At 35.0% G+C, this 13,583-nt stretch overlaps 1 protein-coding gene across 5 annotated transcripts in view; it reads left to right on the plus strand.

Annotated features, from left to right (window-relative positions):
- Positions 1 to 13,583, plus strand: part of ATRNL1 (attractin like 1) — an 839,540-nt gene that overhangs the window by 70,596 nt on the left and 755,361 nt on the right. For 3 of the 5 annotated variants that reach the window (XM_032423422.1, XM_032423427.1, XM_032423424.1), the window contains exons 2-3: positions 10,678 to 10,761; positions 12,168 to 12,281. In XM_032423422.1, coding sequence (XP_032279313.1) covers positions 10,678 to 10,761; positions 12,168 to 12,281 — 198 coding nt within the window. Of the gene's footprint in view, positions 1 to 5,423; positions 6,372 to 10,677; positions 10,762 to 12,167; positions 12,282 to 13,583 lie in introns of those variants that run through there. The other 2 variants (XM_032423423.1, XM_032423425.1) reach the window with 2 other exon arrangements.

The raw sequence follows: 13,583 nt of genomic DNA on the forward strand, positions 1-13,583 counted from the left end.
GAACTGTGAAATAATAAATGTATGTTGTTAGAAGCTTCTAGGTTTGTGGCAATTTTTTAACATAGCAATAAAAAGAAACAAATTCAGGAACATATTTAGCAACAAATCATTGAAAAGTATTCTTCTTGAGTTTCAGTTAATCATTTTGTTTAGTTAACCAGAAAATTAAATTAAATTACTTCCTTAAGCATGGTGGTGAATTGAGTTTTGTTATTTTTAACAACAGTAATAATGCAGGATGATTTGTGAGTTTAGTTTTTTATCATGCTTTGTGAACTTCCCTCTCTTTCCTCTCTTTGGTCTACCATGAATGATGGTAATTAATACTCTGAATGGTTGGCATAAGTTTAGTAATTAATATTTGGATCCTTGAAAATAAGATGCTCTTAAATTTTAGCTGTCTGATCCATTTGGCCCTATTTGACCCACAGGATAATATTCATACTGTTCATTTCATTCTGAAATACTACTTGAGCCAAAGGTAACTATTTTACCTTTAAGACAGCTGAGCCATATTCCACCAAAAAGTGAATAGGAAAAATACAGACAGCTTAAGGTTTAAAAATGATTAGTAGATGTGAAGTTAGTTTAGCCAGAAGGGAAACAGGTTGTCCTTATCGTTAGATAGTAGATGAATTTGAGAAGAATGATACTGTGTGGAAGAGACTGTATGACTAAAAAAATGCTTGAGTTGCTTGGGTTGTATAGTCATCTCAGTGACTTAAGGCAGTGCTGAGGAAAAATGCTTAATGGGCTAGAATCCTCAGATTTGGGATTGTAATTGTTAGAATTTTAGAGTTCAGAATTAGTTGAGAAATAGGCCTAGGAGTCAGATAGCTAGCTGTTAAAATATCAGGTTTACTGGTGCTAATATGGAGAACATGATTTTTTTTTTTTAATTTAAAGATTGATTTATTTGAGAGAGAGCACGTGTGCACGTGGCGGGGGAGGGGCAGAGCGAGAGAAAGTCTTAAGCAGACTCTGCACTGAGTGTGAAGCCTGACACAGGGCCTGATCTCACAACCCTGAGATCGTGACCTGAGCCAAAACCAAGAGTTGGATGCTTAACTGACTGAGCCACCCAGGCGCCCCTGGAGAACATGACTTTCATGTGTGGCCATAATGGGCTATCTAATATTTCACTTCAAAATTAAATTTACGTGCAGGCAGAGGTAAGCAACTGCTGGTCCATATTTCTGGGCAGGGCCCTTATATGGCATGGAAGAAAGTAGGCATAATGCATTCTCTCAGCCTAGAGTTGGCCCAGCCTTCAGTACCTCAGAGTTTTCTCCTTACCTTACCAATCAGAAGCCACCCCTTCTCTACTGAGGAAGAAAGAAGGAGTGAGATATGGGCAGAGAGGCCAAGAGTGTCACTCTAATTAAAATCCCTCCCCATGGAAATATTAGGAGTGAATAATATATTCTGTCTTACAATCAGTAAAAAATGAATGAGTACAACTGAATCAGATCTTTTTAAAATGAAGTATCTTGCCTGGTAACTTAATTTCTTCCTCCTATGTCTGTAGCTTCCTTGCTCAGTATGAAGTCAACTTGACATTAGGCATATTTAACATGGCCAGAAATCTTGAAGTGAATGCCTAATTATAATACGTGGCCAAGAATCTGATGTTCAAATATTTGAGTGAATGACTTCTGAGTACCCTGCTATCACTTCCAATATAACTTATCCATAGATAAGTATTGACACACAGCAGCTAAAAGGTTAAAATGCTCAAACCTGTTTTGATACTGGTCTTAGTAACATCCATCCTGAAGGCACTGTTTGGTCTTGGCAATTATTTGAAGCCTGGTTGAGATTCGGAAAGATTTGCAGTGGAAATACAGTATTTTAAAGGATCATAGAAAAAGGTTTTATTTGCTGGAGGAGAAATGGTAATAGTCTTCCAGTGGCATTCTACCAGTAGTGAATTATATTTCACCCCAAATCATGCAAAGGGTGTGGTATAAATAGCTCAGTCCTCTTCTACTAGATGTGAGAGCTGACTAAACATACTATTTGTTACCACTGAGGCCAGTCTGTAGAGGAATTTTTGTTAGTGTGTGCTGGTGCCAGTCAACTACTATAGTCAGCTTGGTTAGTGTACTTAATGGGGTAATACCTATTTGGCTAAGATATGATTTGTACAAATCAGTGTTCTCTAAAGTGGGATGGTACCCAAGATGACTTACTGGAGTGTGGGAAGAAAATATTAGGACTTCTAGTAGTGTTATTTTTAATTTTGATTTTAAAAATTTATACTTTATAGTGCACAATATTTAATTTAATTTAAATTTTTTAAGTAGGCTCTATGCCCACCCAGCGTGGAGCCTAATGTGCTTGAACTCACGACACTGAGATCAAGAACTGAGCTGAAATCAAGAGCCAGACACTTAACTGACTGAGCCACCCAGGTGCTCCTAGTGCACAATATTTTAAATAGTACATGTTTATTTACATGTAAATATACACATATTTGAATTATGTAATAAAAACTTTTACTGACAAGGGAGCATGTAATTAAGGTTTAAAGACTACTGCTCTAGCAGGTGAGGTCACCTAAATTTTTATTAGGAGTCAGATGGATGGAGAATGCACACTTAGAAGTGGAGGATGCACAGTGCACTGTGAAGGAAACAAGAAGATACGCAAGCTCAACAGTGTAATACAATAATGTATCACTGTGCAGAAAGGAGAAAGAAAAGTTAATACCAATGAATATAATCTAGAGGTACTCTTTATTTTGTTTAAATGTATGAACTGTTAAATAATATTTTAATTAAAAACACTCTTTTAGGGGCACCTGGGTGGCTCAGTTGGTTAAGTGGCTGCCTTCGGCTCAGGTCATGATCCCGGTGTCCTGGGATCGAGTCCCACATCGGGCTCCCTGCTCGGTGGAGAGCTTGCTTCTCCCTCTCCCTCTGCCTATCGCTCTGCCTACTTGTGCTCTATCTCTGTCAAATAAATAAATAAAATCTTTAAAAAAAATAAATAAAAACACTCTTTTAAAAAAGACTTGCATATGAGGATGGCTTGCAAGGGTGACTGCATAAAGATCCCCAAGTGGATTCAACTATTCCTTGAGTGGTTATTGTCAGCAGTAAAACCATATTTTTTGATAAACAGGATTTATTGTCTCAGAGACTTTGTAGCATTAAAACTACTGATTTTTTCTTTTTCTTTTTTTTTTTTAAACTACTGATTTTTTCTTATTTTTGTGATGTTTTAATCAAATTTTGTATTCATAGACAGGATAGAGAACTCTACTTCAATTGATTTAATTTTAGTTTTACTTAATGTTTGTGCTGGTTTTCTCGTGCTTAGTAGTTGCTGTTCCTGTATTTTAAACAGCCCAGCATGTTTATTTGATCAGGGACTCTAGATTGGGCAGTTTTAGCCAAATAAGACATTTGAAGGCATATGGGCATGTGACAGGCATCTGGACAGGGATTGGCAAACTTTTTCTGTAAAAGGCCAGATAATAGATATTTCAGACTTTGCAGGCCAGATGGTTTCTGTTGCCACTGTTCAACTGTGCTCTTGTAATGTGTTAGCAATCTTAGACATGTGTAAACAAATGGGTGTAGTGGAATTCCAGTAAATCTTCATTTACACAAACAGGCAATGGGCCAGTAGTTTGTGGAGCTCTGATCTAGATTAACATGTCAATATGGCTCTCAATTCAAGAACAGGAGTGCCACAGTAACAAATACATTAGTTGTTTGAAACTTAGAATACATTGTAGAAACAACATTAGAAGTGGCACGTTCAGTGTCTGTTTCCATGGGGACAGTTTCTGCTAACCTCTGCAAATGGGCCATACTTTGTTTCTTTGCATATTTGGTAATTTTTTGTTGATTATTGTAATGTGGTAGGTCTAGAAATTAGAGTCTTCTCTCTCTTCAGAGTTTGTTTTTCTTTTGCATATGTGGGTTATAGTTCATGATTTTTCTAAGCTACTTTTGTAATATCTGCATTCTTTGTTGCAGATGGTCTCTAAAAGTCTCTGTTCTTTTAGCTTGTGGTCAGCTAGTGTTTTGACATAGATTTCCTTGAATGCCTGGAGCCAAGGAAAAAATAAATAACTCTCCTAGTCTTTGCAGATTGATTCTTTTGGGACACTCCTTCAGTGCATAGCTAGGTTGTTTATGACTCTGCCTTAGCCTTCATTTCCTTTTTGCTTTCAGTCTAAAAGTTAGCCAGAGGTGAAAATGTAGAGTCTCCTCAGGTCTTTTCTGTGAACGTAGTCTTCCCTGAGGATGCATATGGCTTCCCCAATTCCCCTGTATGGGCTCACATACTGGATAGTTTTTCAGTACCCTAATTCTTCAAAGAATCTCTCCCCAGATTTCCTCTCAGGCTCTTGGTATATCTGTTGTTTGCTTCCACTATAACCTTTTGCCTCATACAGCAGGGTTGTTCGTATTTGCCTTTCAGAGTTTTTAAGGAATGCCTTCTGTATGACTGCTTTTTTGCTCAGAAGGGGTTTCATGCTAGGCATGGGATGATTTTCATACTATATCAGCAAATGATTTCATGAATTAAATGTAAAAATTTTAGGTAGATTTTAGTTGCTCAAAGGGTTAATGCAGTTAAATTTATGGTTCCTTTCTTGAACCAATCCGAGTAACCATTAAATCTATTTTCTCCAATTCTTGTAACCACTGTCATCTGGATTTCCCTATAGTCTCATCATTAGATATTCCTCATTGATTCACTGAATGAGTTGTAGTCCCCCAACATAGGAATGCTATTTCATGAGCCTCCAAGTCTTTATACATACCTCAGTCACCAATACTGTTACATATATTCCTTTTATAAAGTGCTAGATTAAATTTGATTATATTTTGTTTAGGATTTTCATGTGAAGGATATTTGTGTTTTTCATTTCTTCTTCTGTTGGTTTCATCAAGTTGTACTATTTAAAGAAGTATTCCTTTCATCTAAAATATCAATTTTATTGATAGGAAGTTGTTCTTAATGTCTTACTCTTTCTGTAGCATCAGTAGTGAGGTTTCTCTTTTCCTTTTTGATAATGGCAATTAATATTTTTTTATTGATAAGTTTTGCTAGAGAAATCTTAATTTTGTTAGTCTTCATTAAGCCAGCTTTTAATTTGTTGATTTCCTTTACTGTATGACTTTTCTATTTAAGAGTTTTCTGTTCTTTTTTTTTTTAAGATTTATTTATTTGAGAGAGAGAGAGCACATGCACCGTGTGGGGAGGAGCAGAGGGAAAGGGAGAGAATCCCAGGGAGACTCCTTGCTGAGCACGGAACCCAATGCAGACCTCAATCTCGCAACCCTGAGATCATGACCTGAGCTGAAACCAAGAGTGGGATGCTCAACTGACTGAGCCACCGAGGCTTCCCAAGAGATTTCTGTTCTTTATTATTCCCTTCCATATACTTTCTTTTGATTTGTCTCACTATTCTTTTTCTAGCTTCTTGAGCTATAACCTTGGATAATTGATTTTCAGTTTTCTAATATACACATCAAGAGCTAAAATTTCTCTCTAAATACTGGCTTAGCAAGGTTCTCAAGTGCATCTACCCAGATGGCGCCCTCCTAGGTATTAGGGTTTTACTTCCTTTTAGGGGCACTATCTTTAGCACTGAAGTTTTGTCACAACTGTGAATTAAACTTTTTCTATAATTCTGCTCCTTTCCACAATCTGATCCTGGGCCGTTTTTCAGCTTGATCCTCCCTCTGGATTCAGGAGTAGAAATTCTGTTTAAATGTTATAGAGTCCCTTGGCTTTTACACTGTATCTAAAATTGGTGGTTGGTGAACTGGGTCTTACAGGATGTTGGGAAAAGCTGCTCATGAGCAGGTATCTCATAGAGGCGCTCTGCTGCAGTTTTCTTCCTTGGTGTATATCATGACTTTTTATTGCAATGAACTCATTCTACAGTCCTTATAATTACCCTTGCTACTGTACTTCTCAAATATTAGAGCTCTTGCATTGACTGTTGTCCATGCATAACCTTCTACTGGAATGCCATCGCAGCTCACAAGTGCAAGTCTTAGTCATTGTGATGCTGTAGCATGTCAGGAGTTATTATCACTGTGTCTACCATCTGCCTGGTGAGTGATCCAACTCTAGAATCCTGTCCCGAAGATATGCTTCCTCCTGGTAAGTGTTTGGTCACCCTCCCCTCCACCACCCTGAAGCAGAAGTATCTGCTTTCACACTGAGAATTGAGCACATGTAGTATACTTGGGAGATGCAGGGACGCTGACAGAGAAGTACACAGAAGCAGCCAGCAAGAAATATGTTATCAAGTCCGCTACCACAGGGGGCGACCAGAGCTTAATCCCACAAGGAAGTACTGGGCGGAAAATGCACTGCAGTATTATTCCAACAAAGAGGTAAGGAAGCTTGGGGTATTTACACTCTTACCAAATCATTCATTGGCTAGGGGCTCCCTCTGGGAGGATGTTGATTTATAAGCACTTTCAGCTCATCACATGCAGAGGAAGTGGGGTTCAACAGCCAGAGGGGAGTCCTCCAGCAATGATGCAGGTGCTTGCCTGGAGAAGTCAGGCTGAGTGTATGGAAATAGTAAGGCGGTCTGAGAGGATATAGGGGTAGGTAGTACAAACACCTTTGGCTACTTCAAAAGATATGTCTATTTTCAACTATGCAACATAATGCCAAATTACTTTATGAAGTTGTACTGATTTATTCCTATGACAACTCTCTTTTCCACATCTTTGCCAGTATTTGATATTATTCTTTTTAATTTTCGTCATTTTTTTGTGTGCATAGTGGTGGTATGTTATTGTGATTTCATTTTGCATATCCTTGATTATTATTGATCGGCTTGGGTCCAGTCAGAAAAGAGAATCACAGTAGTTTTAGCAGGAAAATTTTAATGTAAAGAACTTTTGACTGTAACAGGGATTGGAAGAATGAGAAATTGGCTAGTAAGAAGTAAAGGGCTCTCCAAACAATGTAGAAATAGTGGGTATGAGGAGCAGCCATTACTACCCTTACGGTTGAGATAGAACACTTACGTATAAGCCCCCACCTCCTGGCCTGAAATCCAGACCTTGTTGGGAGGGCATGGCTGTGGCTCACTGAAAGGTACCATTGCTGTGATGCTGCACTGGTAGAAATTGCTTGATATCTGCCCTTTGGCACTTGCCGCGGTTATCTTATTGAAAGATGGGGAATGCTGTTCATGGGGCGGGGTCTCACTGAAGGCACTATGCTGCAAAATTGCCTGAGGGGAGGTGCTGGGAGAAGCTGGTGGTGGCCGGGTTGCTGGCCATCACATTCTATAGGAGCTAGTCCTGGAGAAGCCAAGCTGCAGGAGATTGTTAAGTACACTGGAACCAGGAAGCAAAACTCCTCTCCTGTAGTCTCTCTAGTGCACTCTCTTGACAAAGCATGACCGCTTTAACATCATGCCATCTGACAAAGAAAAAATATTTAAAGGGCCCAGATCCATTTTCACAGAGTAGGCAAACTGTGGATTTTGAAGTGACAGGCAATGGATAATTGGCACAGTCTACCTTTTGATTATTCAGCTTTTTTTTCTTTCTAAACATGTGAATTCCCCAGCAACCAAGCAACACTGTATTTCTTTCTAAGAAGATATACATCTTCCTACTGAAGTTCCCACCCTTTGTCCAAAATGAGGAAGTACACAGTTTGAAGAGTCATTATATCTATGATTGGTTGTATTAATTACTCTTCATATTCAGTCATAGTCATACTGAATATGTCATTATCTAAAGTCTAAATTGTAAAGTTAACTTACAACAACTTGTATGTAAAGTAAAAATGAGGAGAGAAGATATAAACATAACAAGCAAATAGAAACTATGCAAAACTGTTATGATCTTTGTTTCTGTAAATGTGTTACAAGATGATAATTGATATCTAAGGTTTTGTTCTTCCACCCCCTATTTTTATTTCCCCTGCTCTCAGCTAGAATCTCAGGTTGTTGGGAGTTTCACCTGGTGGAGTGACCCAAACCCAGTGGGTTGAGTTCTCAGTCATCCTGCTTTGGTTGGAAAATTTTTATGGGTCTATCTTCTGGATCTCTTATCCTGTTTTAGCTGTGTTTAAATGTGCTGTAAACCTGTGCCTCAAATTCTTAATTTTGATTATGGTAGTTTTCAGTATTAGTATGTCTGTTATTTTTTTCAAATATCTCTCTTACTTTTTACAGTTTTCAATTAACTGCCAAAATTTTAAATCTTGTCTTTTGTGTTTTTGAGCTTAATAATTTATTTTATAGGACACATCTGACAATGTATGTAATTGAAGTATCTTCAGGTTTTTTCCTGTTGTCTTTTGGTTCTTATTTTGTTGTCTTGCATCTTCATATGTCTTAGTATCTTTAATCATGTTAGACACTTTACTTGAAAAATTATTGGTAGAAATAATTTGAGGCCTAGAATAATGTTATCTTTCTTTAGAGAGTATTTTTGTATCTTCCGTTAGGAGCTTTGGATACTGGCAGTTCTAGTATCACCTTAAGCCAATTGTAAGTCTTGAGGTTTTCTGCCATCCAGTTGACTCATAGCTAGGCTGCAGTCCACACAGGGGTGGTTTAATTCTGGTACCCCCTTACCCTAGTAACAGGTCACTGTGTCTGAATTCAGAGGGCCATATTGTTTGAGCCCCTACCTTTCATGGGCCATTGACTTCAACTTTTGTCTCCCTCCCTCTATCAGGCTGCCAAAAGCACTCAGTTTTTTGATATTGTCTTCTTAATAGGCAAGTCTCTCCAGAGCAAAAGCAGCTCTGAATGCCTGCCTCTTAAAGAATTTGTAACTTCTGGGTCTTGGGTTGGTAGATCTTACCATTCTGTTACTTGTAAGATGCTTTTAAGATTTTAAAAATTTTCCTTAGCTTTTTAAAGTTGTTTTCAGTGCAGGATTTGTCTAAATTACCTTATCTATTATTGTTGGAAGGGAAAAATCAGGACACGTTATTTAACTTGTTCTTTAAATTGTGCCTCAGTTTTCTCATCTGTAATACGGATTAGTAATTACTTTACTACCTTGTAAGGTTTTTGAGATTTTTTAAAAAAGATTTTATTTATTTATTTGAGAGAGAGAGGGAGAGAGTGAGCATGATCAGCGAGAACGGCAGAGGGAGAAGCAGACTCTTCACTGAGCAGGGAGCCCTATGCGGGGCTTGATCCCAGCACTCTGGGATCATGACCTGAGCCGAAGGCAGACACCTAACCGACTGCACCACCCAGGTGCCCTGGTTTTTGAGATTTTTAAGTGAGGTAACACATGTGCTTACAGTAGATCCTGACGCGTAGAAAATGCTCAATTCATTATTACATTAATTTGAGAGTATTGGAATTTGTCTGTTCTTAAAAAACTTTCCCAAGCATGAATTAGCCTCTCTATTGCCTAAAATAATCTGCAGGGTTTATGAAAAGACTTATAAGTAACATTCTTATTGACTGACAGTTCTGTCACCCATGATTTAGATAAATGAAATGCTTTTTTCCTAGAGTACTTAAGACTAGTCTATACTATAAGGAAAATTTAATTTATCTAGAACAAATAATGACCCTGCGATCTATGTGTGTATGTGTATATTATGTATAATATATGTGTTTGTGTATATGTGAATACATAAAGACTGATAAGCCCTTGCGTGTGTGTATGTGTTTGCATGTGTGGACATATATATATATATATATATATACACACTTATATATATTATATATAAAGGCTAAATGGGAATATATCTTAATTACCTAAAATATGTTTTTTTGTGGCAAAAAACAATTGAGCTGGAGCTAAGGAGAACAAAATGAAGTAGATTTGAGATTTTGTTAAATATTTTTAAATTCTAAAAACTGAAATTTTCTAATTGTCTTTTTTTATGTTTTAAATGGAAGATAATTATAAAACCTTTGATTTATCCTATTTTTAAAATTGATTGAGTTCTTGGACTAGGTATAAAGTAGATAAGAGAAAATGATAATAAAACAGGTAGCCGAACTCAGTGAAGTCTGTTGACAGCTACCTCAGCAGTCCTGGTTTGTGAAAAACAAACACAGTGATGTAATGGGACCGATGGGGGCTATACGTGTAGTGAACATAGCATAATGTACATACTTGGTAAATCACTGAGTTGTACACCTGAAACCAATGTAACATTATGTGTTAACTCAAACTAAAATAAGTGAATAGATAATTTATTACTTGAGAATAAATAACATGAGAACTAAAAAAAGCTAAGACCAAGACCAAAAGCAAGTATAGCTAACACTGTAACTTTGAAAGTGGTATGTACACACACTATTTCTCTATTTCATTGATCTGCATCTTTTAAAGTGCATTTGACCTTCCTTTTGCCTCCATCTTAGTTTTGTACAGAGGCAATTTAACTTCATCTATTTTTGCATTAAACATTAAACCCATCAGTACAATGTTCAATCTTTCTGTGTGATTTTTCACTGTGCAAAGTGGAACAGTTAAAATATGTCAAGGTTTAGAGAAATCCAAAATAAATTCTTTTGAGATGTAGAGAGATATATGGCAATTTGAAAACTTTCCTAATTTGTAAATAAATTCTCCCTATTGGAAAATGCAACATTCCATTCCTTTGGTTAAATGTCTTTTTAATTTTCTCATGCTACTGTATGTTTTAAAGTTACTTTAAGGTAATTGTTTTCATGATTTTGTTTTCTAGGTTAACAGAACCTTCTGGATATTTAACAGATGGTCCAATTAACTATAAATATAAAACTAAATGCACATGGCTAATTGAAGGCTAGTAAGTATATAATTTGGATTAAATTAATTATTTTATTCTGAAATGATAAAGAAGATGATCATACCAGTGTTAAAGTATTAAAGTATAATTTTAGAGGTATATAGCTTATTCAGTTGCTTATAGTTTATTCAGTCATTATTCATGATATTTTAAAATGAGATTTACAACTTTTAGATATCACATTTAATGTAAATTATAGTACCCCCTTAACTTGAGATAATAGTTTGTTACATATATTTTATTTTTGCGTTATGTTAGTGTGGCAGTAAATCAAGTAGGCATTTTTGGCTTGCTTTAAACATCTTGTTATGGAATTTGAAGATGCCATAGAAAGTTTAAAAATATTCCATGCTGAATTATGCCATTGGTTCATACTCTTCAGCATTTTAGTTTTAAGGGTGTTATAAAAAGAACATTTTGTAGGAGAGAGTTAATTATCCTTTTAGGAGTATTTTTCAGTAATTAGGGCTTGAGATTGAATTGATCTATTTAAACATATTGTGAATAGATCATAAATGAATTGATATAAGTTATTTTTAAACCATTTTATGATTTTTAAAGAGTGTATTTGGAAAATGTTTTTTTTTGTGGGGGTTATTTAGAAAGTTTTTTAGAACTTAAAAGTTATTAATTCTCTGTACACTTATGGTCTCAATTTGTTTTTTTGTGTGTGTTTATTGTTTTTTAAGTAATCTCTGTGCCCAGTGTGGGGCTTGAACTCATGACCCTGAGCTCCATGCTCCACTGACTGAGCCAGCCTGGCGCCCCCCCTTTTTTTCATTTTGTTTATTTATTAATAATATATACTATTGAGACCTTTTGATTAAAATTTCAAGACCATATTAGGGCCTTTAGTTAATAAACGTTTAGTAGAAATAAGAGTTGTTACTTTTTGAGTTTGAATTTTAAAAATCAACTTTATTCAAGTATAATATGCATACAATAAAATGCATATTAAGTGTACAGTTCCACATGGCTTTAATAATGTATACAATCTGTGTAATGTCCACCTTAATCAAAACATAGAACATTTACTGCTGACTAAATTTTTAGAAAATGGTGATTTATATATACAGTCTGTTAATAGATTTTGAAGTTGTATGTCGTTTTTACAATTCATTTATTTATTTTTAAAGTTTTATTTATTTAAGTAATCTCTATACCCACATCGGGCTCGAACTCACAACCCTGAGATCAAGAGTCGCATGCTCTTCTGATTGAGCCAGTGAGGCGTCCCTCATTTTTACAATTTAGAGAAGACTCTTTATCAGTCTTTTACACTGGTAACTTAAGAATGTATAGAAAATTTTCTATAAATAGGTTTTTAATATAGTGTTCCTAAAATTTTTCAGACTGTGCTTTGAATGTTACATATTAATTTAAACATATTTTAATATTTTTTTCAGTCCAAATGCAGTGTTAAGATTAAGATTCAATCATTTTGCAACAGAATGTAGCTGGGATCATATGTATGTTTATGATGGAGATTCAATATATGCACCTTTAATAGCGGTTCTTAGGTGAGTAATTGCATTTAATTGGTGAACTTACAGTCAGTTGTAGAAGAGTAACTGTGATTTATTATTTTTAAATATATACTGCTCTGTGCTTTAAAATAAATTTAGCCAGAGATATTGATTGCTTAATTTCTAAGATGGTTATAATACAATGTTGCATACTGTGACTGTCAACTTTAGTGTATATGTAATAGTGTAAATTTTGATTTAGTAAAGATAAGTAAGTATTCTTTCAGAAAGGTAGATTTCTTGATAAGTATCCTTTCTTTCCGCATATAGTTTATTCTTTTAAAGTGATTTGAATATGTTTTCAGAGCTACCTATTGGATAGATTAATGTGAGTTCTAGGTGACAAAGAAATAATAGACATATGTGTATGTCTTTTATAGTTGTCTTTTTATTTTGGTGAAATGATAAAATTTCCAATTCTGTAAAAAAAAGTTACGTTATACTTTATGTAATGGTTTAATAACAAATGTGTTTCTTTCAGTTCTCAAAATTTGGGAGTTTTGGTTGTTTCAAAATATTTACTGTTAGTAGACTTATTTTTAAAATTACAGCATTTTCACTATCAATTTAAAAATCTTTTTTATGTATGTAATGCAAATTATTATAAAATGTTTTATGAATAGGAGAAAATATATCAGACATAGGAAATATTAGGATCATGTAATGTTGATTTTATGTACAATTTAACTAAGATGATTGTTGACCAGAGTTACTGATTAAATTTTCCTTATATTTCTTATTTCAATAATACTGCTTACATGTTCTGTCATTGTTAAAAATTTGAATAAAGATAAAAGCTTACTGTTACCTTTAAATTTTAAAAATTTTCTTTTTTCTTTTTACTATTTGTGTTGCAAATATTCTGTTTACCAGGAATGTAAACTATTATTTTTTTGGATAGGCATGTAAGGACTTGTATTTCTGAATGAATATTTCACAGTGACTCTTTAGGATCTTAGACACAGTCTATAATATTGCTGTTGCTCTATATAATTCTAGAATTTGATTTTTGAGTTGTTTGAAAATTATTTAAAGGATTGCTACAAATGGCCCTTTATCCAAGGACAATAGATAGAAAATGGAAGAGAGTCTTATGAATAATTATATTGTAAGATAATTCATTGTGATAATTAACTAAGATTCTGGGTTCATACATTAATTTTTAGCAATTTAGATTTTACTCAGCTATCATTATTGTATTTTTATGACACTACTGACCATCATTTAGATGTGTGTCTTTCCATTTGTTTTCCTCATAGTTGTAATGACTGCATTAACAGTGATCCATTAACACTC

This window comes from Phoca vitulina, unplaced genomic scaffold, assembly GCF_004348235.1.
Source record: "Phoca vitulina isolate PV1807 unplaced genomic scaffold, GSC_HSeal_1.0 scaffold28, whole genome shotgun sequence".
Taxonomy (NCBI): Eukaryota; Metazoa; Chordata; class Mammalia; order Carnivora; family Phocidae; genus Phoca; species Phoca vitulina.